Source organism: Phalaenopsis equestris, unplaced genomic scaffold (genome assembly GCF_001263595.1).
Source record: "Phalaenopsis equestris unplaced genomic scaffold, ASM126359v1 Scaffold000517, whole genome shotgun sequence".
NCBI lineage: Eukaryota > Viridiplantae > Streptophyta > Magnoliopsida > Asparagales > Orchidaceae > Phalaenopsis > Phalaenopsis equestris.
This window is the reverse complement of record NW_018164957.1, coordinates 1,386,798-1,411,471: the sequence shown is the minus strand read 5'-3', so window position 1 is coordinate 1,411,471 and position 24,674 is coordinate 1,386,798. Positions and strand designations below refer to the sequence as shown.

Here is a 24,674-nt window from a genome sequence, read left to right as displayed (position 1 = left end):
ACTGTATGTAATTAACCCTTAGAATAAATGTAAATAAATAAGAATAGCGTGGTATGTGTGTAAACCTTTATAATTATCGACCCCTATGCAGGCATTCCGATCACGAGCTGGTTCGTCGCAGGCATTCTGTCCGATCGATTCCAGTGAGCGATATATTGCTATTTATTTTTTTTCTGCTTGAGATTATCGCAAATCCCTGCTATGAATTAAACCCAGCTCTTTTTATTTCTAAATGCAATGTCATTGATGGGACTTTCCGCTAAAAATTGGAAAAAAATGGGAAATTCGGGAGCACTTCTCTGGTAGTTTAATTTTTCTTGAAGAAGATGAGGCAAATATGTCAAGTAGAGTGATGGAATAAGGATGTCTGTGCTGTTTTTCCTGCAGTTTTATGGATGATTTTGCAATTTGTTTAGATTATCTTGCTTAGATTTATTATGGATGCTAAATTTTGTTGATCCATAAACCAGTTATGTGCAGTGTGGAACGACTGCTTGGCATATATCTAGGGTTGAATTATATCATGATTAATGATTTTAACTTGATTGTTTTGTGTATTATCTGTAATAGTCGATTAAGTTTAGGTATTTTCAACTATTTGCCTGACTATTGTGACGGACAAGAAACCTACGGCTCTATTTTCCAGTTTAGTTACTGATACCAGTTTTATGCTCGTTGATATGATAAAGTGTTGGGGCATTTACATACATACCACAGAATTGTTATGTATTTACATATCTAACACCTAAACTCTTGTATTTATATGCACACCATTGAAATCTTGAACATCGTATAAAAAATGCACTATCACTGTCTTTTTAAAAGTGGAATTCACATTTTTCATGCATAAGTTTATGACACCAAGGTGTTAAAAGTGTAAATATCAAACTTTGGGTTTTAGATATGTGAATATATAAGAATTGTGTGGTATGTATGTAAATTTCACTAAAGTTTTTTAATATATCTGTTTTAAGCATTATTTAATTGTCTTCTGTGATGCTTTGAAAATAAATGAAAAAGGATATAGATGAAGTTCCTCAGTAGACATAAAAGTGCTGAATATTTCTATGTGCAATGGTTGGGCTTGTGGTAATTTTTTTTCCAAGAAGATGCAGGGTTTCATCTTAGACATTTGTGGATAGGCCAACCACTAATGACCCATCAAAAATCAACCGGTACAAGATGAAAAAATTCTTCAAAGAAACCCTAATTAAAACTTTTTTAATGTTATTCAGATTTTCCACTACCTTCTGCAAATTCTACAAAATCATTCTTCTTTAATTTTTGCAACGACCCTATCATTAGCATGAAATGAGATGGGAAATATTATTATTAGAAGATCAATTATTGGTTCAATCAGTAGGAAAAGAAGTTCATAAATACTCATGAATAACAAGTTTTGTCATTCTTTTAGGTAAATCAAATTTTATTTTGCTTTTGTATTCACTTTTATAAAATATATTAATATGTACATACATAAATTTAAAATAGTAGGGTTATGTGGAAGCCTTTTGTGGAACGCATGTTTTTTCATAGTGTTTAGAATCTATGCTTCAAAGCGTTTTGGTAGGAAGGATTGAAGGACACTGCAATAAGAAGTACGTTTTCCATAAGAATGAAGAATGACCTATTTGATAACATCTATATGTTTCTCATCCATTACCTAGGGAAAGCAAGCGCCTTTTTTTATTTTTCCTATAGACAAAATTTGCCACCTATTAGAGTAAATGATGTGTCTTTGATAAGTTATAGCAGTGGTTGAAAGTTATTATGAAAGTGGTAGCTTGCATTTTAATTGTTTTGCACAAGTTATATGCACGTTGCCTTAGGATTCTCTATTTTCTTCTTGGTCCTTCGACATTAATGTTATTATTGTAAAAATTCCGGTCTTGTTAGACTGGGGAAAATGTAAAACTTAAGTTTATTTATGAAAGATAAGAATACCAGTGATCTTAAATTGAGATGGAGTTAATGACAAACCTTCTTTCATCCTTGATTGGTGATGGGGAAATAGGCTTGTGGGTGTAGTCATTATGTTTATGGTGTCAAATAATATGTAGATAGGCTGTCCTTTAGGATTTTTACTTAATTTGAAAAGAAATTTCATGCTTCTCAAAGTTTTCTATTATGAGTTGGGTTTATTTGAAGGTTCAACCAAGTTACGATTTGGATATTGGAGAGAGGGTAAGGTGACACTAGAATGAGAGAGAGAATCTACTGAAAATTAGCTTTAGGCCTTGAACTAGAATGATAATTTGTTTATGTAAACAAAAAGAGAGGGAGGGAGAGAGGAGGGGGGGGGGTTGGTTTAGGAAAATAACGATGGTTGGTCACCTGATTTCTAGAGAGAGCATGATGGGCTGAACAGAGAGGGTTTAGACAGAAGGAGAGTTGCAAGGAGTTAAGAAAATAATTCACTTATCATGAAAATTCAGTTGTAAAAGAGGTCTATTTTTCAACTTTTAATAAACTCTTAAAAAGTTTTTTTCATAGTTAATATTTTACTAATTTTTTACATGAATTGTGGGCACTCTCTAATTTAACATTCTAATTTTTTATTTTTTAGGGTCAATCTCACAACTCATTTTCAACTCAAACTAATAAAATTAACTAAACAAAAAGCCAAAATGTACTCATGAAACACATTTCTATACCAATTTTCATGCTTAGAAACAACATAATTTATGATTGAACCAATTTAAATCAAAATTGGTTAGCTTAGAAACGAAATCGAACGCATAAAGTTAATGGATTAAATTGGACACACTTGAAAATTCTATGGATTATTTTGATTATTTGATAAGAAGTACAATATTGTTATCAAAGCATAACGCGCAATGTTATGCGCAAGACTTTATTTTTGCTTCAAAGCGCAAATTGCCGATGCAGTATTTTTATTAACTGAAATGCTTATAGGTTAGTTAAAACAATTAATGTATAAATGGCTTCATTGACAATTAGATAATATAAAATGACTTAAAAGTTGATATAAAATAGAAAAAATATGATACAATATATAATTGAAGTCAAACATTGAGGATGAACCTGTAAAAAAAATTCAAATAATTTTTAATAGTTTGCAACGATAATTAAAAATTTAAATATTGCAAAAAAAATTGTTATTACACAAAATAAAATCTAAATTTTAAAACATGAATAAACTAATATAGTCTTAAGTTTTATAAAACAAGTTAAATTAATTTAGTAGTCTTTTATTCCCTCTCACTAAATTGTGAACTGTACGAACTGCTTTGCTTCAATGATTCAATGCTCAGGCCTCATGCGCTTCACTTCGCTTTGCACGTGAAGCATGCTTCAAAGATGCTTTTAAGAATATTAAGTAGTAATATTAAAAAATTGTCCGATAAGATGGTGTAATAAGTTTTAAGTTAATTTTTTTGGGTTAATTTGATTTAATAATAGGAAGATAAACTACAAAGCTTTTTATTTATTTTTTTATTATTATTTTGTGTTTATGATAATAAACTAAGATAGTTAAAGAGCCAAGAGAATATGAGTTTTTACAATTTTAAGATATTTTAAGTTTTATGATTCATTACCATGATATGTGGGGTATTGAGACAGTAAAGTGCATAATATGCTAAACTTATGTCAGTTAGTGATTAATATTAAATTTTGTTGTAGAGTAGCAAAATGATTTTTGATGAAAATTCCCTGACTTATCCGTTTAACTCGGACTCTTATCCTATATGTGTTATCTGTTATGCCTATCACAAATATTCATAGCTACTTGCTTCGTCTATGCAATATCCAGATGATAGGACCCTGATATCTAAGTTGATTTTCTATGTAAATGAAAAGGTTTGATAGAAAAATTTAAAGAAAGGAGATTTAGATTAGTGGTAGAAAGACCAAGTACATGTGACATAATAATGACCTGACAACAGTCATTTGAGCATGCTACATATGATAAGTTGAAATATTTTGATTGTATCTTATACGAGCTAAATTTTAGATGAGAAAATAACCATTTTATTCAACGGTTCAAAGGTATCTATGTCAACATATATCATGGGCCACATGCACTGTGTGCACACTCTGTGTTAACAAAATTCGGAGCCGGATAAATCAGTGTGATCACAGGAAAGAAGTCTCCAACAATCAAGATGACTGTACCATTATAGTAGCGATAATGAATTAGGATGAATGTGCAGTAAAATCATTAAGGACATTGTATGCAGTACCTATTTATAAAAATATTTGGGATATTTACATACAGATCACCTAATTTCTATGCATTTATATATCTAACACCCAAACTTTATTTTTACATTTTTTCCACCCACACATCAAAAATACCTTAATTTTGACTTTTAGAAGGTAAAATACACCTTTCCAAGCAAAGTTACTGTGGCATAAATGTAAAAATTAAATTTTGTAAAAATTAAATTTTAGGTGGGTAGATATGTAAATATGTAGGAATTGAGTGGTATGTAGGTAAATCTTTTTAAAGATTTGTAGAAATAGAGTTTTAGAAATAGACTGTGCTTTGGGCATGTAAAATAAAGATCAAATGAGGCATTTATAATTAGGACGGTAGGATTGATGTTGAAGTGCAGAACTAGTAGAAAATAAGAGATTGAATCAAAGGTAACGCGATTGGAAAAATTGTATTGGCATCAGTAAACAAATTAAAGATAAAGGAGTCATGCATAGTTGGGTGGGGGTGCCTGTGAGGTGGCTGACGAGGATGATGCGGCTATAAAATTTTGCTAAATAATTTTATCTTGTTCAAAGATTTACATACGTACCCCTCAATTCCTATGTAAGATGCATTTCACTTTTCAAAAGCTAAAATAGTGGTATTTTTATGTGATATAAAAGATTTAGGTGGTATAAATGTAAAAAATAAAGTTTTAGTGTTAGATTTATAAATACATAGAAATTGGGTCATATATATGTAAATGCCCCTATCTTTTTTTGTACATAATAGCTTTTAGAATTACCAACAATATTTTCACCTAGTTCTGCTTGTATTTCTTGCATCAAGGTTATGACTATGATTATCATCACCAGATTATACTCTAAAGCATCTGTATTTTCCTTAACTATACTGGTTTTGGCATAAGAAGGGATCAAAACTCTGTTGTTCATTTCTATTGTTCAAACCTGTTTGAGAATTTTTCTTTTAACTATGTATCTAAATTCCCCAACTCCACCCTCCCTTCCCTTTAATTTGGCGCAAAGCCCCTCCATCAATACAAAACTACTGGAAAGCCTTTAGAAGGTGTTTAACCATTTTTATCCTTCTTGTTCCATCTTTATTTAAATTTTGAGGTCACTTTCCTTAATTTATACAGGCGGTGGTTACTTCCTACGGAGAAGGGGAACAGAGCGGGAAAGTGAGAGATTGATTTGTGATGGCCACTCTTCGACAATTAAAGGTCAAAACTGGATCATGCAAGCGAGTCCTTAAGGAACTTGTTTCATATGAAAGAGAAGTAAAGATGGAGGCTGAAAAGACAGCAAATATGAAGGAGAAAGGTGCTGATCCTTATGATCTTAAGCAGCAGGTGCTTTTCAAGTTTCAACAGAGCAGTTTTTTTTTTTAAGGGGCATTTACGTACATTTCACAACATTCTTAAGTATTTACTTATTTAACTCCCAAACTTTCAAATTTTCATGCATACCACTCAAATCTTTAACATCACATCAAAAATATCACCTTCACTATCTTTTTAAAAGTAAACTAAACCTTTCATGCATAATTTTATGACATCAAGGTGTTATAAGTGTATATATCAAACTTTGGGTGTTTGATATGTAAATACTTAAGGATTGTGTGGTATTTATGTAAATTTCTCTTTTGTCATGAATTTTAAAAGTGATACCCAATTATTTACTTTGGCATAGATTTTATGCATTTTAACTACGATACTATTGATCAAGTCTTATCTAGATCTCATGTATAAGTACTTTAAATCTATTATATAAAGAGTGATGATGCTTATGGTTTCAATATTTATAAAGTTAAAGATGGGTGATTAAAATATGTAGTCAGTGTCTTAGGAGCACTATGCCTAACTAGTACCTTGGAGATTTTAGTTTTGCTTAGCTTGAATAGTACTGCAGTTGGATTAGCCAACCATACGAATCCTATTCTGGGCAACGAATAAATTATCTATCTTTAGCGTTTCTAGAATAAGAATATTTAGATGGTGAAATCAGGTTCACGAGCTCTTCTAGTTTTTTAGATTTTATTTAGTTTAATTTTAAATTATATTTTTTTAATGGAATTTGGTTAGAGATTTGAATTAATTAGATTTAGATTTGATTTGATTTTAATTCTAATTTCGTTTGATCTTATGTTGTAAACCCTGCTTATATACATATTGCATTCATCACTTGTAGTTGCATCTATTGATGGATGAATCAAAATTGACTATTCTTCTATGCTTCTCTATCTCTCATCATAGATTGCTCTAACTAATGACCTTTTTTTTTATTACTTTGTATGCGATTGTACTTGAAAAAATGAGTGTCTTCGCAAGAGAGAACTAAATTCATTAGCTCCAACAATTACTCATTGACATTATGTGACAAAATTCAAGAATCAATATCAACGCAGTTGTGGGAGACTACGGGTGCATTTGGGGTGGCGGGTGGTGCGGTGCCACATCACAGTTTTTCCTATTTGGAAAAACTGTGTTTTACTTCCTAAAAAAACTATAGTTGAAAACTGCATTTTTCCACCAAATCTGACTACCTGCGGTGGTTGCTAGAAAGTTATGATCTGATTTTAAAAAAATAAAAATTGTAACAGCTACCGCAGCTTTTTGAACATTTGCTTCTTCAAATAGTTGTGGCTCCTCCAAATAGGCCCTACAACTAAAAAACATTTACTCTTCATAATATATAGAGTTAAACACACTCACAAAGTAGTTGTCGACCAGGAAGGATGGAAATCAGACAACTAAATTAGGAGTTTACTATAATTAGGAGCTTCTTTATTTAAATTATTTTCATTGTCTTTATTCTGATTTATTTCCCTTTTAGCTGAATATTTAGAGTATGAATATGTATTATTAAGTTACCTAAAATAGATTATGCTCTTTATTTTGTACATACAATAGATTGTAAGATTATTATTTAATGAAATGAAAACAAAGGGAAAATGCATCGAGCCTATTCAGAATTCAACCTATTTTTCTCACTATTTTTCTCAAAACTTTGAAATGGTATCAAAGCCAAATTTTTGCCCTAACCACCGATAGTTGTTGGAGGACTGTCAAGACTCCCTTCCCGCCGGCCTCTTGCCAGCGGGAAGGGAGGAACTATTTCTTCGCCTTCGATTCGCCTTCTACTACTTCATCCCGGGCTACATTGTCCTCCTTCGTTTGCTTGGCTGCGTCATCCTCCTTCGATCTTCAAACCGTGGTTAATTTTTCAGCTACAAATAAAACCCCCTCGTATGCCCTATAAGCTTTGTCGATCGTCTTCTTTAGGAGACTTTCTATAAAGGTTTTGTGACTGCTTGTTGTCTCTCACGGAATCGAAGCAGAGGATCACCCCGACATCTTCTGTGATACAATCGATGGCTGATAGGAACCAGCACGTGAGAGAATCCAGGACATCCTATTTTCTTGTTATTTGTGCTTGTTTTGTATTCATTTGATTGATAGAAGGGTTTTGGATTGGTGCGATTGGCGACGCAGATCCAGGGAGGATGCAGAGCATAAGGCCGGATCCGACGGACAAGGAGCAAAACCATTCATGGAGGTGGATCTGACGGGGGGGATATGGACGATACGGGGATCTTCTAGGTACTGGCGCAACAAATGTCTGCACGCCAAGAGATGGAAATTATTCTGAAATGCAAAATCCATTCATTGTGGAATACAAGGATTCTTGGGTTGAAAAGAGTTGTTATATTTGTATTATTATTCGTCTGATTCGAATCTTCTTCGCTAGACATCACTGCTTCTGTGGCATCTTCGATTGCTTCTTACGCTTCGCTTCGTCTGCTTCGGCTTCGACTTCGGCACTCCTTCGTAGATCGATGGCTTCGGCACTCTCAGGTTTTGGTACCTTTGACTTCGACACTCACAGCTTGAGGATTTTTGGTCCAAATAATGTTGTCAGTTTCTTGTTGGCAATTTGATGCTTCTGAATCAGTCAACATCAATTTGAGGGGGGATATCAATCAGGAAGTATGGAAATCAGAGTTAAATTAGAAGTTTTCTATAATTAAAAGCTTACTTATTTAAATTATTTTCATTGTCTTTATTATGATTTATTTTCCTTTTAGCTGAATATTTAGATTAGGAATATGTATTATTAATTACCTAAAATAGATTATGAACTTTATTTTGTACCTAAAATAGATTGTAAGATTATTATTTAATGGAATGAAAACAAAGGGAAAAGGCATCGAGCCTATTCAAAATTCAGTCTATTTTTCTCAAAACTTTGATAGCAGTATCACCAAAATCCTATTGTTTGAATAAATGCAAGAAATTAAACTTTAAAATTTGGATTTTCATTTTGTGAAAAATCCGCATTATGGGTGACAAGTCTGCTCTACAGTTGATTTTTAAGAGTGATGTCAAATCAACCCAAGGACTTTGGATCCTTGAATTGCAGCCTTCAAAGAAGGAAGAAATTGACGTAAAGTTTGCCTTGTGAGCTTTGGTAGATAAGAACGTTAAATTGGCTTAAGACAAATTACCATCCAAGGCTGAGAAAATTAAGTTCGAATGAAGCTGATTTGATAAAGAAACCTCAGGCTCAGAATGCAATTTCAATTAATTCAAGAGGAATAGTTAAATGCATTTTAAGTCACTTTAGAAGGATGATTAATTTTTCACTACAAATCTTAATCTTATGGTCTGTTTGGGGTAGCTGTTGATTATTTAGAATCTGCTGATAAACAGATTATTCTAATAATTTGATAATCTGCAGATTATTAGAATAAGTTAGCTTGCTGTTTGAGGCAGCTTATTTAGATAGCTTATTGGGACCTGTTGTTGGATAAATGATCATTCCGCCTCTGTTTTCTTAAGCTGTTTGCAACAAAACTGTATATGTACAATAATAGATAAAACAAATGTCTCAAATTATTACAGTTTAGTTACAAAAATTAAAATACATTGCTCACCATTTCATAAGTATAAAAAAATATAAATAAAAAGAAATACAATTACAATTAAGAGTAAACAAATTAAAACGTTCAATTTAAAACTCTGACGTCGTCTGTCCTCAGCAGCACTGTCCTCTTGGGAAACCATCGTACCACGATTACTGTCGGCATGGGAGTATGTTGGAATGTCGGCCTAACGGAAGAAACCACATCGTGCTGAAACGCCCCTCCGACAACCGTAGGACTGTCTCCACTGCTATGAGGCTGGCGTGACGTGAGTAAGGGAGCCGGTAGTCCGCAGTAACACAACACAACTTGGGAAGTCCCTGAAATCCTAGAGCTCATGCTGCTACTGAGATAAAACAACCAAAAGGATCATTTCTCAGATCATAAAATTAAATTAAGTTTTATATATGAGAGCCGAAATAAAGGAAAATCAGTTCGACCGGAATACGCATTTAAAAAAAAAGTGAGTGTGCGGTCTCAGACTAGTAAGTACTCCAACCTACGTGTCTGTCACTGAATGGCGACAGTGGACCTTAAAAAAAAGTTCTTGGTTGTCTTCAATCCACAGGGACGATTATCCTATATCAGATATGTATATCACCAAAAAAAAGGCCATCCAAATAAATTCTCATAAGTCGATGCACTAAAAACAAGGAGGATATCAGTTGCCTACTTTAGGAACACACATTCAACACTAGATAAGAACATCAAATCGGCCATCCAAAATAACTCATAAGGTCATATTTTCCATCATTCATCACTGACCTCGCACACCCACAAAAAAAAAAAAAAACAAAAGCAAAACAAAACATAAACAAAACAAAACAAAGAATTTAAAACAAAATGCAAATTCATAATACAACGAATTACATCCCAAATGAAAGATACAAAATTCTTAATAAAAGCATAAAATACTAATCCATACTAGAATGAATTACATCCCAAATGAACATATAATAAATAAAGAAGCTTGATTGAATCAACATTTAGATATAGCATCTGTGATAGATTCTCTCAAAGCAGCCTTCTCGGCTAAACCCCATAGAAATGTACCAAACAACATTACCAAGCTTTCCCCCAAGCTTTCCCCACTATATATTGCTATATATTGCAAAGCACAAGGACAATATAAGAGCAGAAATAAAACTATATGTAAATGCCCCAAGCATTATAAACAAGTAAAATATAAGAGCTTTCATCACTGACTTCCCAAGCACCAGGACAATATAAGAGCTTTCATCACTGACCTCCCAAGCATTATAAACAATTCCGCATACATGCAATATCTCTAGCATGTATGTAAATACCCAGCTATAGATAGCTACAATTTCGCATAAATGGATCTAAACAACATTCAAATATTGCCCCATTCCAGAGATAGCTTGCAACTCATCTCAACACCAACGCCATATACATAGAACTCCAAGACCAATAAATTCCCCATTATACAACTAAAGTGCTTTTTCAAAGAATTGGGTGTTCTGTATGTAAATGCCCCATTATATATTTTCTAACTAAAATGCATAGTAATTCAGAATAGTGGTATGTATGTAAATGTCCCATTATAGAGTGGTATGTAAACCCCCCCCCACATTCAAATAATTGTGGTATGTCTGTAAATCCACAATTATATTTTCTTGTAACAGTGAATAGGATTTCAATAGGAAATGAAGTGGCAGGTATGTAAACCCCCCCCCACTTAAATTTCTTCTCTAAAAATCACAGGAATTGAAAATATTCCCATGCATTCCAATTGGAAAATAGATCCCAAGCACTCCAAAATTCCAATATTGCAATTCTAACATTTCGAACCATGAAATTTTTTCATAGGAACAAGAAGAAGAAAGTAGTACTTCAAAATTCATTAATTTTGTTTAGCCCTTTCTTCTTTCAATAGGAACAGTAAATACTCACAAAATAATATAACAGGTGAAGTATGATCATCCAAATGGATGAGCAGTAGTTACTCTACCAAGCAAAATATTGAAAAGTTATGTTCAGATCACTCATCCAAACCGCCAGATGGTAAAATATAAAAAACTATCCATTCGAAAATTCAGATCTAGCATCCAACATTCCGTAAAAACTGCATTTAACCTCCAAAACAAACAATGATGCATTCAAACAAACATGCAACGAGGCACAAGTGAAGGGTCGAAAGCATACCTCATTTGAGGCGGGAAAATAGAGTTTCGTTAGGAGGGAGAGGGCGAGGGAGAGCAGAGGTTGGAATGTTACCTAATTTGTGTACTACACCGCGAGGAAGAAGAAGTTGAGGGTGAGGGGAGCAGAGAGGGGCACGGGAGGAATTTCTTCACCCTAACGCACAAAGCTAAAGCCGGACGCGGCCCCTTCTCAGCTTGGGAATCTATTAACATTATTTTCCAACTGCATCGGAGCGGCACGAAAAAGTTGGTGCAAGCGTGTTTTCCAAACACGACAGCGGTGTTTTCATACCGCCGCGGCTCCCAATAAGCTGCCCCAAACGGGGCCTTAATTGAAGATAGTGATTATAAGGAGGAAAAAAGTGAGCAGTTGTAGTCTTTAGATTTTATTGATTGGTATTTTTATGCTTTTTCCCTTCAGTCTGTGAAATTGAACCTGTACAGGCTTAAAGAATATTTCAGATGAATGAACTGTAGATTCTTGTTTGTTTAATTGTATTATGTTTTGATTATTGGTTTTTCTCTTCTTTCCTTAGTATGTTGTCTAGTTAGATCAAAAAACTTATTCAAATGTTCTACAACACACTAGTTATTCAATTAGCAATAAAAAGTTGCCTGTTTAGTAGGGGCTATAAATGAACTTATGCGCTTGATGAACAACTCAAACTTGGTTTGATTAATACTAGATCAAGTTTATTCAAATTAATAAATGAACAAGTTTGAATATATTTTGTGAACTCAAAGATTAAATGAACTAAACTTAAACACGATTCAACATGTTTATTTATATTAACAACCAAACTTGTTTGTTGTTAAATTAATAATTTTTTAAATGTCCTATTATATGCTCGATGAAAGCTCGTATTACATTTGATGTATTATTTAAATAAAATTTAATTCAGTATAACTCACTAAATTATATATTCAATAATAACATATTTTAGTTAATTGCATTAATTTAATGCAATTCTTTCATATTTCTTTTTTTCAATGAATTAGTTTGTTAGTACATTTTAATATTATTGATGAATTGATAACAGCTTGAACGCATTTTTCTTTCATAAAATTTGTTTGCTCAAATATCATGATTATAGCTTGTGGACATTACCTTTCCCTAACTAACCAAAGAATTGAAAATTCTTTGGATAAGTTCTCATTCCTTCATATTGGTAGGTAATTTTCTTCACATGATTTATGAAAGAAGCTGAATTAGAATCTGTTTTCTATGGTTTCACAATCTCAAGCTTTATTGATTGTGAAACAAAAGAATATTTAAAACAAGATTGGAGATTTCATATTTCTTTCCATAAATGAAGCTACATAACAGAAACTGCCAAAACTGTGATGTGAAAAACAGGAGAACGTTTTGGCCGAGTCGAGGATGATGATTCCCAATTGCCGAAATAGGCTTGAGGTTTTGCTAGCCGATCTGAAAGCAACACTGGTATTAATTAATTGTTTGGGCATTTACATACACATTTCCCAATTCTTATGTATTTACATATTTAACACCAAACTTTACTTTTTACATTTAGACTGCCATAATTTTTCCTATCACATCAAAAATACCACTTGTTTAACTTTTAAAAAGTGGAATATACCTTTTTCATACATAGATGAGATAACAGATATATGTAAGAGTTGATATTTAGGTGGTAGATATTATATGTAAATCTTCCTTAATCATTGGGGCATTTAGATACACCCAATTTTTATATTTATACTGCCGTAATCTTTCCTATTACATCAAAAATATCACTTGTTTAACTTTTAAAAAGTGAAATACACCTTTTTCATATATAAATGAGATGACATATGTATATGAAATTTGATGTTTAGGTTGTAGATATGTAAATGCAGAAGAATTAAGTGATATATATGTAAATCTTCCTTAACCATTGGGGGCATTTACATCCAATTCTTATGTACTTACATATCTAACACCTAAACTTTATTCTTTACATTATGTAAATCTTCCTTAACCATTGGGGGCATTTACATACACCCAATTCTTATGTACTTACATATCTAACCCCTAAACTTTATTCTTTACATTTATACTGTTGTAATATTTTCTATCACATAAAAAATACCACTATTTTTATTAAAAAAGAGTGAAATACACCTTTTTATACACAGATAAGATGACATATATGTAAAAATTGAAGTTTGGGTATTAGATATGTAAATAAATAGGAATTAAGTGGTATGGATGTAAATCTTCATTAATCGATTCATCTCTTCCCTCCTTGTGCTCGAGCTTCTATGTGATTGGATTAATCTGTTCCTAATTTTGCAGGAAGAAGTGAGGGAATGTGGCCAAGATGGTCCAGAGATAACGGAAGCTGAAAGCACTGTTTTGGAAGTTGACACTTTGTTTGTAGCAGCTGAAGAATGAGAGTTTACCGTTTGGAATTATTAAATATAGAGATGCTTCTATGATTTCTCTCCTTTTCTTTTTCTTTGATCAAACAAGCTTGTATTTGTGTCTGTACACCCGAAGCATATTTGCTGTTTTATACCTTATTCTCCAGTAGGTATGCACTCGCCTGCTTTATTGTGCTTATGATGAGAACATTTAAGACCCTCCAATTTTATCTGTTTTCCGTTTCAGACCGTCACCACAATATTACCCTCCAATTTTATCTGTTTTCCGTTTCAGACCGTAACCACAATATTAATTCAGGGTTTTTTTTTTTGTTTTTTTTTTTTAATTTCTATGATTGTTTTTTTTTTCAACTTGAACTGTTAAAATTTGCTGGTTATAAGAAAATTATTTGGATGATACAAGTATAAAAAAATAATGTATAGATGTAAGATATGTAAATGCATCAGTATTAGGTGGGATGTATGTAAAATAGATGCTAGATATAACATTTAAGAAGACTAACCAGTCTATTTCATAAAGCTGGACCAAAGTATTCTTCATAAATAAAATGAAAATATAATATTCATCACAGGTAGAAGCAGGTCTTCCAATGCTTTCAATAAATGCCTGGCTGATAAAATAAAATAAAAAACTTACGTACCACAGAATTCCTATGCATTTACATATCTCACACTCAAATTTGATATTTATGCTTTTAACATATTGGTGTTATAAACTTATGCGTGAAAATTTATATTTCAATTAAAAAAAAAAGAAGATAATAATAGTTACATTTTATTGATGTAAATAAAATACACATGTGATGGAAAAGGAATGCAAATAACTAAAGAAATTACAATGTTAAATCTCTGAAGTCAACAGTACATAAGCTTTTAAAGAATCAAACTACGATGCTGAGACAAAAAGAATTATTCCCCAAGATGTGGTGGCAATGAAAAGTCTGCAACTCTGATGAACAGAGTGAATTTAAATACCCTGCAGCAGATAAAGACAAGGTTATGCTCTCCAAATATTCAAAGCATGTACAGTTTCATCTGTTATCCATAGGCACACTTAATATGCCAAAACTGTCTTATTTATTTCCATTGGCTTATCTTCACTAGCTATTATTCTGTTGTCCCCTTCAAAATTTTATACATATATCCATATCAACATTTTATCAAAGCATCAAAAGGAGTGAACGTTTTCGATATATCGGGTCCATAGTTCAAAGTGATGATGATATAGATGAAGATGTTATTAGTAAAATTCAAATTGGATGGTTGAAGGGGAGGAACTCACGGGGTGTATTGGGTGATAGAAAAGTACCGCTTAGACTTGAAGGAAAACTTTATAAGATGATGGTGAGACATGCAATGCTTTATGGCGCAGAATGTTGTCCTATAAAAGAAAAGCATAGAACTAAGTTAAATGTTACTGAGATGAGAATGCTTAGGTGGGTGACTGACTTGACTCTTAGAGACAAAATACGAAACGAATATATTCGTGACAGGGTTGGTGTAACTCCTGGCAGACGATATTAAGAGAGTCGTTTTAGATGGTTTGGTCATATTAAACGTCTACCGTATGGTGATCCAGTTAAGAAATTCGTGACAGGGTTGGTGTAACTCCTGGCAGACGAGATTAAGAGAGTCATTTTAGATGGTTTGGTCATATTAAACGTCTACCGTCTGATGATCCAGTTAAGAAAGTAGATGTTTTAGATTCAACTTATGTTAAGAAAGATAAAGGCAGAGTAAAAAGACTTGGGCATGTTGTATAAAAAATGATCTCAATTTATTAGAATTAAATGAAAATATGATACTCAATAGGACGCAATAAAAAAAAAGATTCATGTAGATGACCCCAGTTAGTGGGATAAAGGCTTGTCGTTGTTGTTTCTGCATCCACATCAATAGATTCAACTTATGTTAAGAAAGATAAAGGCAGAGTAAAAAGACTTGGGCATGTTGTATAAAAAATGATCTCAATTTATTAGAATTAAATGAAAATATGATACTCAATAGGACGCAATAAAAAAAAAAATCACGTAGATGACCCCAATTAGTGGGATAAAGACTTGTCGTTGTTGTTTCTGCATCCACATCATTTTCATGTCTAACACATTGGACTTGGCTTTGCTAACATTGTTATCATCCAAACATATATCATACAACATAAGAGATCTAAGTGCAGTTTTATAAAAAATTAACTTCAATTTTCTATGACATTCACTTATTACATCATATTATCAACACTCAAATTTTAAAAAATTTATTATCAACTATATTCTCAATTTTTTTAATATAAATTCAAGATTTTTATAGACATCGTATCTATGTATTAATTGATCATCCAATAATATTGAATGATCAATTAATTTTTTAACTTTTATAAATTACATATCATAGACTCGATCTTTGTTTGCCTAATCCTAAGTTTCTTCTGAAAATTCGAAAGAAATGTGATAATCGACTTACTGTATCATGGCATAGTTGGACATTTTGCGTCGAGGAATTCCCTCAACATCTTTGCCGGTTTCTGACCACCCATGAGCTCTGCTAGCCTCTCAACAGGAAGAAGGGCGAGCTCGGCAAGACTCTTACAGCCATCCATCAAAGTTCGATAATTGGAATCAGTCACGCCTGGGAGACGCCTTAAGAACTCAATTGCCGTAGTATTATAGTTTTCGGCTCTACAAAAACAGGAAAAGTTGAATCTTGAGTTTGGCATATGATAAAATCTAGGAAAATTTACATGCATACCACTCATTTCTTATGTATTTACATATCTACACCAATACCACCCTCCATATGCATGAAAAGATGTATGGTACTTTTTAGCAAATAAAAAATACAACCCAAAACAATTAGTATTTACCTAACATCATCTTCTACAACGCCATCCTCCGTAGGAACACCTACCCTGATAGCCTTGTTCTCGTCTGGTTCATCCTGGTTTGCTTTCAGAGACGCAAATATTTCTGCTGTCGCATGCATACTGCGAGACCAAACCAGCCGTAACCGTGGAAAATGTAAGACGAGCAATGAAAGTTTTGATATTATACTTGTTGGCGAAACATCATCGCCGAGCTCACTCGAGGACTACAATAAACAAATAACTAGTTAGCGTGTTTTAAGAAAATCAAGGTTCGCTAAAGTCCCAATAACCGATGAAAGGCCAAATTATAAAATGAAGTTTTGAGCATGTTATCAAATTATCATAAGTTACAAATTACATGTCTTTACTTAAGTGTAATAGTAAGAGTAAAATGTCAAGATAGTCCCCTGACTATTTAGATGGGGGTCATTTTAGGAGTTTATACAACAACAACAACAAACCTTTATACCACTAAGTGGGGTCGACTACATGAATCCTTCGGGCTCAGAATTTATAAAGTGCTAAAATTAGTCCACATACCATTTTAACAGAGATAAAATAGTTCTTAATGAGGACTATTTCAATTCGTATTATAAGAGTTTGAGAACTAAACTAACCCCTTTTATAAACTCTATGACTAAAATAACCCCCCGTAAAGAATCAAGGGGCCATTTTGACACAGTTCTCATAACAATAATAAACAAAATGTGATACCTGGAAAGAAAAGCTTCTATCTTGTGAAAATTCGATTAGAAGAACAGGTATTTTGTAGTAGCGAGCCATCGTTTCCACCTGATGATATAGCCGACCGGAAGCAAAGCTTTGAAACAAATCACCAATGCTCTTCCTTTCGACACAAATTAGGGGTGAAAGGACATAATCGCCAACTTCTAGAGTAACAGGTATGATTTTCATGCCCTTTTGGTTAAGAACATTTGGAAGGCTACTCATGAATTCCCTCATATCCACTATGACCTAAAATAGAGTCATATTAAAATAAGTAATAATAACGAGCATTTACATACACAATTCTTATGTATTTACATATCTCACATCTAAACTTACATATTTACATACATAGCGCTCAAATTTTTAATATCACATAAAAAATGATATTACTACCACCTTTTAAAAGTGAAATATATCTTTTTATGCACAAGTTTAAAACACTGAAGTGGTAAGTATGTAAATATGAAAGTTTAGATATGAGATATGTAGAAACATAAGAATTGGGTGCTATTTATATAAATTTCCCTAATAATTACAAGGACTTGACTGAATAGCCATTCAAAATTTTTGGCTTATATTGATCTATCACAGATACCTGCATCTCTTTCTCCATTGTCTTCCTGCCACCTGCCTTTCTAGTTAACGAGTTCTGCAGAACAACAGAGCTCGGCTCGCCGAGAGGCGTGGGTCCAATGCATCGTCCATCCTATTCATAGTATAAGAGTAAAAATTATGGCCTGCAAAACATTTCATGATGCATAAAAATGAGGGTCATTTACATATAATCAGCCAATTCCTATGTTTTTACATAGCTAACACCTAAACTTTACTTTTTAGATTTATACCATCCAAATCTTTCAGACCACTTCAAAAGTGCCACTATTTTAATTTATAAAATGTCAAATAAACATTTTTATGCATAGACAATGGGCAATATATGTAAATATTGCATTTTAGATGTTAGATATATAAATACATAGGAATTAAGTGGTATGTATGTAAATCTTGCAAAAACAAATTGTTGAATATAGGGTAAGAACCTCATAATTTAACCTAAAACCTCAAAAAAATCAAGCCTAATCTTAAGACAAATCAAATATATCAGCATATTAGAAGATCAAACCTGGTCCACAGGTATCATCAACAAGGACTTCTGCCTAATCAGGGATTCAAAAGCTCCATTTTCTCTCCGTATGCTTGCTTCAAATTTCTGCACCTCAGTAGAGTTCTCATAGAAGAGAAAATAAACTTTCAATTTTACCGAGGGGTTCTCCGCTTTATAAACTTCAATCTCTCTCACAAATTTCATATCTGGGTGAAAAACAATAATTACACTTGGTCTCCAGACATCAAGTATGTGTTCATCATTCTCTAAATCATAAAATTGTATGGGAGGAATCGGCTTAGCATCACTGGACTCTAGGCTTTTATCAATGAGATCATTTCTCTGAACATTAATTTCAGCTTCTGGTTTTGCAGCTTCTGAATTTACTTTTACAATTTGAACCTTTTCTGTTGATTTTTCAAAATTATTTCGAGAATTTCGTGCTATCTGAGATTGACCTCTCCTTCTTCCTTTGGCAGAACTGCGTCTTCTAGGAAGTGGTCGGGACTCATCATTTATGGTGGCTTCTTCTTTATCTATATGGCATATCTCTGATGCTGCAGCTAACAATGCATTATTTTCCAGTTTGTTAATGGTGGTAGGATCAGAATTCTCAAAGGATCCTCCAGTAACTGTTCCATCAAGAACACCATATCCTTCAGGATCTTGAGATCTTTTCTTATTACGTTTCTGCAAGCTATGCAATTCCGCCTTGCTAAATAAGTACTTCTCCCACTCTTGTCGCATTACCTAAAATCAAAATTTTAGATAAACAACCTTAAGGTATCAAGAAAATTTAATGAATTTACCGAAGTTGGCATGAAACATCAGTTTGATTTTGGGAAAAGAAAGTAATTATTTACAGCCAACTCACTCAAACCTAAACAAATAAGATTTAAAAAAAGAAAACATATCTTAAGGTTTATTTCTTTAAATAGATAACACAAAAGGAGATATGTAAAGAATAATCCCAGAAAAGTTGATTTAAACAAAAATAAATAAGTTGAAGGGAATGGACTGAGAAAATTTTCAGGACAAAACACGAATTTAGAGTTTTAAAACATAAATTTAAATTGTCTATCAATGAGAAGCATTGAATTGAAGAAAAGCAAGGAAGAATCATTAATGCATGATTGTCAAAGAAGACAAACTGTTTAGAAGAAAAATAAGTGAAAGCCATATATTCGTAAGGTTGCCCCAACCTAAAAGTAAAAAAAATGAGTTCTACTTCCGACTGTTCACTGGCAATTTTTATTTAAGAACAATCTTTTATTTTTTTTATTTTAAACTTTTTTTAAAGCACCTTCTAAATTTCAAAGAACAAGTTAGCCAAAAATTCATTGATAAATATGGAAAAAACTTGAAACCCCAACCACTCTAAACTTGCTGCCACCTTTCTCCATCACCCCGCCAGCCTCCAACTCTAAAATATTTGGTTAGACTTGTAAGAAATGGATTCGATTGCAATATAAAATATAATCTCTGTCAACACATCAAGTCCAATTCTAACCAGAAAGAACGAATTCAATTACAATAAAAATCTACTTCAGTTCACAGGCACAATCATTATATTTGCTATATAAAAAGTAATGGATTGTTTAGGAATTCTTAACATTCCCTAAAATAGAAAAATAATCACGCTTGGAAAGTAAATGATTTGAAAATAATGCATTTTAGAAGCAGGTATAGATTAAAAATGGCAATACAGCACAGGTTAAAGTCCTTTTTTGCAATATACATACTTGCCCAAAAATACAAATATTGATATAAATGTTAAACAGTTTTAAAGAAAGGACAAATATAAACCCCAACCACATGTAGGATTCACTAAAGACTCCATTGTGGCAAACATAAACTGGCTTCACTTTCTTCGCTTGATACAAAATAACATTATGGCGTGATGTAGACAGAAATAAACAAAATAACAGAATGAGTTGTTTGTCAATAAAAAAGAACCATGTTCGAATATCTATATAGAACATAGTTCGAGCGAACTAATGTAAACATTCCAAAAAAAATACAAATTTGATTTTTCTGTAGACACAGTTGATCGGAAAAATTAAGAATAGCTTTAATCAGTTCACAAAGTAGTCGGGCACCTGATGTGAGTTTTTAATAATGCAGTCTTCCAACTGCAAGCACGAGCGCTCATCTTTACAAACAACCAAGACAATATCACTAGTACCGCCTCTATTTTCAATGGAATTTTCTCCTTCTTTTCGTGAACCTTCCTTCCTACGTCCTACCTCTATCTCCTCAAGTAACTCCTGAAATTAATCACGCAGCAGCCATGTTGAACTTTGCATATTGCATGAGAAACTAAAATTTACAGCTTAAAAAGAAGGAAAATTTACATAGGTAGCACACAGTTCTTATGTATTTACATAGCTCACACCTAAACTTTCATAGTACATACATAGCACTTTAGGTGCTTTAAGCCTATGCAAGAAAATGTGTATTTCACTTTTAATGTGTATTTCACTTTTAAAACTTTTAAAAAGTAGTAATAGTGCTATTTTTTATGTGATATCAAAGATTTGTGTGATATTAAGGATTTGAGTGTTATGTGTGTAAATATGAAATTTTAAGCGTGAGATATGTAAATAAATAAGAATTGTGTGTGATGTATAAAAGGAAAGCCAATAGAAACTCACTCACTCACACGCAACACCTTCCACTTAGGTGCTTCCTCCAATACTTCCTCCAAGACAACTCCAACATTCGCTTCCAATTTTGCACTATCCATCTTGTTTGAATGAGATGAAGAATTTTCAGATTGTAGGCCATCTATCATGTAAAAAATGCAAAACATATGTATCAGTCTGCTTGAGCAAATAAAATTTAATTTAAAGTTCCATTTTTTTACAATTCAGCCCTTCAGAGCAAAATTGTCTAAGAATGTATGTAATTCGACAAATGCTTACACTACCTTTTTCCATCTCGTTCATCAAACTATTCTCACTCACTCTCTTCCTCTTGCCTACAATACTCTTCCTGTCAGCCACTATTCTTACTCCATCTGCCCGCAAAACCTGATAAACCCGCTTCTTTGCAAGCTCGAATATCTTGTAACTAGATTCTGCAAATATCCAAACAGAACGAACTCCTTCGGAAACCCTCAATGTATCGAGATACTTCAAGTATGTCACAGCATCATACCTTTTACCAAAAAAAAAAAGATCAAAATGAGTACAATATCAAGTACTAATGAGAATAACTAGAATCTCAATTGGCACTAACAATCATCAAAAGAGAAATGCTCTTCAAATAACGAGTATTTTAATTTTATCTGTATTTGAAATTAATTTTTTAATCTACCAAAATGCATTAAAAAATAGCACATGAATATTTTTATTTACAAAACTAGCAAATTCTCACACAAATATCAAAATTCATGATAAAAACCCAACCCACATTTTTCATTTTTATCAAATTACAAATGGCTTGATCGTGGCACACATAGATGCATTAGTTTTGTAGTTCAAAAATCACCTTTGTGCTTGTTTTGCAAGTAGCAATGTTTCAAGTGCCATGTATGTAATTATCCCTTAAAAGTAATCCATGTAAATGTATATGGCATTGGGTAAGAGAAAATCAAACAGCACTCTAGTACGTTCCAACAAAAGAACCTTTTCTTAAGCTGCTTCACCAGAAAAAGAAGGTACCTGACAAGATAATCTAACAATTTCCTCAGTGTCCTTAAATCACTGACCAACTGCTTGGTCTTCTTCCCAAGCGTGTGCCATATGGGATCGAGCTGCCTCCTCACAACCTCATCAAATGACTTGAATAGGCCATTCTCCACAGTAAGATCCTCAACATCCACCTTGTTAGTCTTTCTAAGCTCCTTGAGACATGCATCCATCGTCTCCAACACAGCCTGCTGAATCCCCCTCATTGCAGGCGTCATCGGCACCCTGATATCCACCACCTCAGGCGGACTCTGTTCCAGATCCCCAGAGACAAGAACATGGAAGCGCGGCCAGAGGTGGAGCCGCCTCACATACAAGCACTTCATGATTCGTTCAGCCTTAGCGAACCCGGAGACCATGGCGTGAGGGTGGTCGGTGAGTGCACGAACATAAGCATTGCGGGAGAGAAATCGCAAAGTGCGGGCGATGAAAGCCTCCGTGGATGTATCGGTGAGGCGATGGGCATTGAGGATGAGGAGACCGGCGATGGAGGAGGGTGGGACGCGAGAGGTGAGAAGGTCGGCGATAAGGATGCGAGGCGTGACAAAATAGGAAGCGCCGCTGGCGTAGAGAGCGGTACGGTGATGGGAGGGAACGTCGCCGGGGATGTCAGTCGGGCGAATGGGATTAGGGTTAGGGTCTTGGAGGAGGGTGCGCGAGATGGAAGATTTCTGGGAGTCGGAGGCGGAGAGGATGAGGAGCGAGCCCTGAGAGGGATGATGGAGGAGAAGGAGGGATGCGACGAGGGAGTGGATGGGGAGGCCGGAGGAGAGAACGACGAGGCCGCCGTTGGGGTCGTCGAGGAGGTCGGCGACAATCTGCTCCAGAAAAGGAAGCATCTTTGGGTGTTTTACGCCGGAGTTGTTATGTATTGTGCTATTTCATGGGAGGAGATGAGATCAGTTCTCGTCGGCGAGGAGGGAGAAGTGAAGTGCGGGAAGCTTGGTTTGATGGGGATGCGGGGCACCATGAACGTTGAAGGATTGCCGTTGGGTGGTCTGTTGATCCGCCGGCGTTACCTACGGGGCGAGGATTTAGGAAAACCAGCAAGAAGCATAAAAAAAAACATTATCACCTATTAAAAATAAAATACATCTTCGCTTTTGTAAATTTTTCACACCAAAGAATAAATAATGAAAATATAAAAGTATAGATCTTAGATATGAAAATACATACTGCAATGTATGTAAAATACAAAGTGCAATGTATGCCCCTAAACTCTTAAACCCTAAACCCTAAACCTTAAAAACCCTAAACCATAAAAACCCTAAAAACCTTAAACCGTAAAAACCCTAAAAACCCTAAACCCTAAACCCTAAACCCTAAACCCTAAACCCTAAACCCTAAACCATAAAAACCCTAAACCCTAAAAACCCTAAACACTAAACCCTAAAAACCCTAAACCCTAAAACCCTAAACCCTAAAAACCCTAAACCCTAAACCCTAAACCATAAACCCTAAAAACTCTAAACCCTAAACCCTAAAAACGCTAAAAACCCTAAACCCTAAACCCTAAACCATAAACCCTAAAAACTCTAAACCCTAAACCCTAAAAACGCTAAAAACCCTAAACCCTAAACCCTAAACCATAAACCCTAAAAACTCTAAACCCTAAACCCTAAAAACGCTAAAAACCCTAAACCCTAAACCCTAAACCATAAACCCTAAAAACTCTAAACCCTAAACCCTAAAAACGCTAAAAACCCTAAACCCTAAACCCTAACTAAACCCTAAAAACTCTAAACACTAAACCCTAAAACCCCCCTAAACCCTAAACCCTAAACCCTAAACCCTAAACCCTAAACCCTAAACCCTAAACCCTAAACCCTAAAAACCCCAAAACCCTAAAAACCCAAAACCCTAAACCCTAAACCCTAAACCCTAAACCCTAAACCCTAAAAGCCCTAAACACAAAACCCTAAACCCTAAACCTTAAACCCTAAAAACCCTAAACCCACCTTAAACCCTAAACCCTAAACCCTAAACCCTAAACCTTAAACCCTAAAAACCCTAAACCCTAAAAACCCGAAACCCTAAACCCTAAACCCTAAACCCTAAACCCTAAACCCTAAAAACCCTAAAAACCCTAAAAACCCTAAACCCTAAAACCTAAAAACCCTAAAAACCTTAAACACTAAACTCTAAACCCTAAACCCTAAACCCTAAAAACATTAAACCTTAAACCCTACGAACCCTAAAAACCATAAACCCTAAACCATAAACCTAAAACCTAAAACCCATAACCTTAAACCCTAAAAACCCTAAACCCTAAACTCTAAAAACAAAATCCTAAACCCTAAACCCTAAACCCTACTCTAAACCCTAAAAACCCTAAAAATCGAAAACCCTAAACCCTAAACCCTAAACCCTAAACCCTACTCTAAACCCTAAAAACCCTAAAAATCGCAAACCCTAAAAACCCTAAACCCCTAAACCCTAAACCCTAAACCCCTAAACCCTAAAAACCCTAAACCCTAAACCCTAAACCCCTAAACCGCAAAAACCCTAAACCCTAAACCCTGAACCCCAAAAACCATAAACCCTAAACCCCAAATCCAAAACCCTACACCCAAAACAATAAACCCTAAACCCTAAACCCTAAAAACCCTAAACCCTAAACCCCTAAACC

The 24,674-nt window shown here is 34.0% G+C and overlaps 2 protein-coding genes across 3 annotated transcripts; one reads left to right on the top strand and one right to left on the bottom strand.

Moving 5' to 3' along the window:
* Positions 1-46: 46 nt before the first annotated feature.
* Positions 47-13,860, top strand: LOC110028649 (tubulin-folding cofactor A). The gene is made up of 4 exons (XM_020730583.1): positions 47-143; positions 5,322-5,534; positions 12,629-12,715; positions 13,571-13,860. Exons 2-4 carry the CDS (start codon positions 5,382-5,384, stop codon positions 13,667-13,669), a joined length of 339 nt encoding a protein of 112 aa, XP_020586242.1. The 5' UTR covers positions 47-143; positions 5,322-5,381; the 3' UTR covers positions 13,670-13,860.
* Positions 13,861-14,408: 548 nt separating this feature from the next.
* Positions 14,409-23,102, bottom strand: LOC110028642 (DNA repair endonuclease UVH1). Of its 2 annotated transcripts, none has more exons than XM_020730576.1 (10): positions 22,019-23,102; positions 21,283-21,512; positions 21,016-21,140; positions 20,453-20,620; positions 18,372-19,103; positions 17,844-17,954; positions 17,234-17,494; positions 16,520-16,743; positions 16,120-16,334; positions 14,409-14,635 (listed from the first exon to the last, which is right to left on the bottom strand). In XM_020730576.1, exons 1-9 carry the CDS (start codon positions 22,882-22,884, stop codon positions 16,124-16,126), a joined length of 2,928 nt encoding a protein of 975 aa, XP_020586235.1. In that variant the 5' UTR covers positions 22,885-23,102; the 3' UTR covers positions 14,409-14,635; positions 16,120-16,123. The 2 variants fall into 2 exon arrangements, with proteins under 2 accessions (XP_020586235.1, XP_020586236.1); XM_020730577.1 differs by lacking the exon at positions 14,409-14,635 and adding an exon at positions 15,005-15,040.
* Positions 23,103-24,674: the final 1,572 nt, after the last annotated feature.

Bases quoted from the DNA above. Each gene is read 5' to 3' on its own strand.
- LOC110028649 (XM_020730583.1), top strand. From the start codon at position 5,382: ATGGCCACTCTTCGACAATTAAAGGTCAAAACTGGATCATGCAAGCGA. The intron at 5,535-12,628 runs GTGCTTTTCAAG...TGTGAAAAACAG, and splicing joins CTTATGATCTTAAGCAGCAG to GAGAACGTTTTGGCCGAGTC. The intron at 12,716-13,570 runs GTATTAATTAAT...CTAATTTTGCAG, and splicing joins CCGATCTGAAAGCAACACTG to GAAGAAGTGAGGGAATGTGG.
- LOC110028642 (XM_020730576.1), bottom strand. From the start codon at position 22,884: ATGCTTCCTTTTCTGGAGCAGATTGTCGCCGACCTCCTCGACGACCCC. The intron at 20,621-21,015 runs GTGAGTGAGTGA...GATTAATTTCAG, and splicing joins CTAAGTGGAAGGTGTTGCGT to GAGTTACTTGAGGAGATAGA. The intron at 17,495-17,843 runs GTATCTGTGATA...ACTCTATTTTAG, and splicing joins CAATGGAGAAAGAGATGCAG to GTCATAGTGGATATGAGGGA.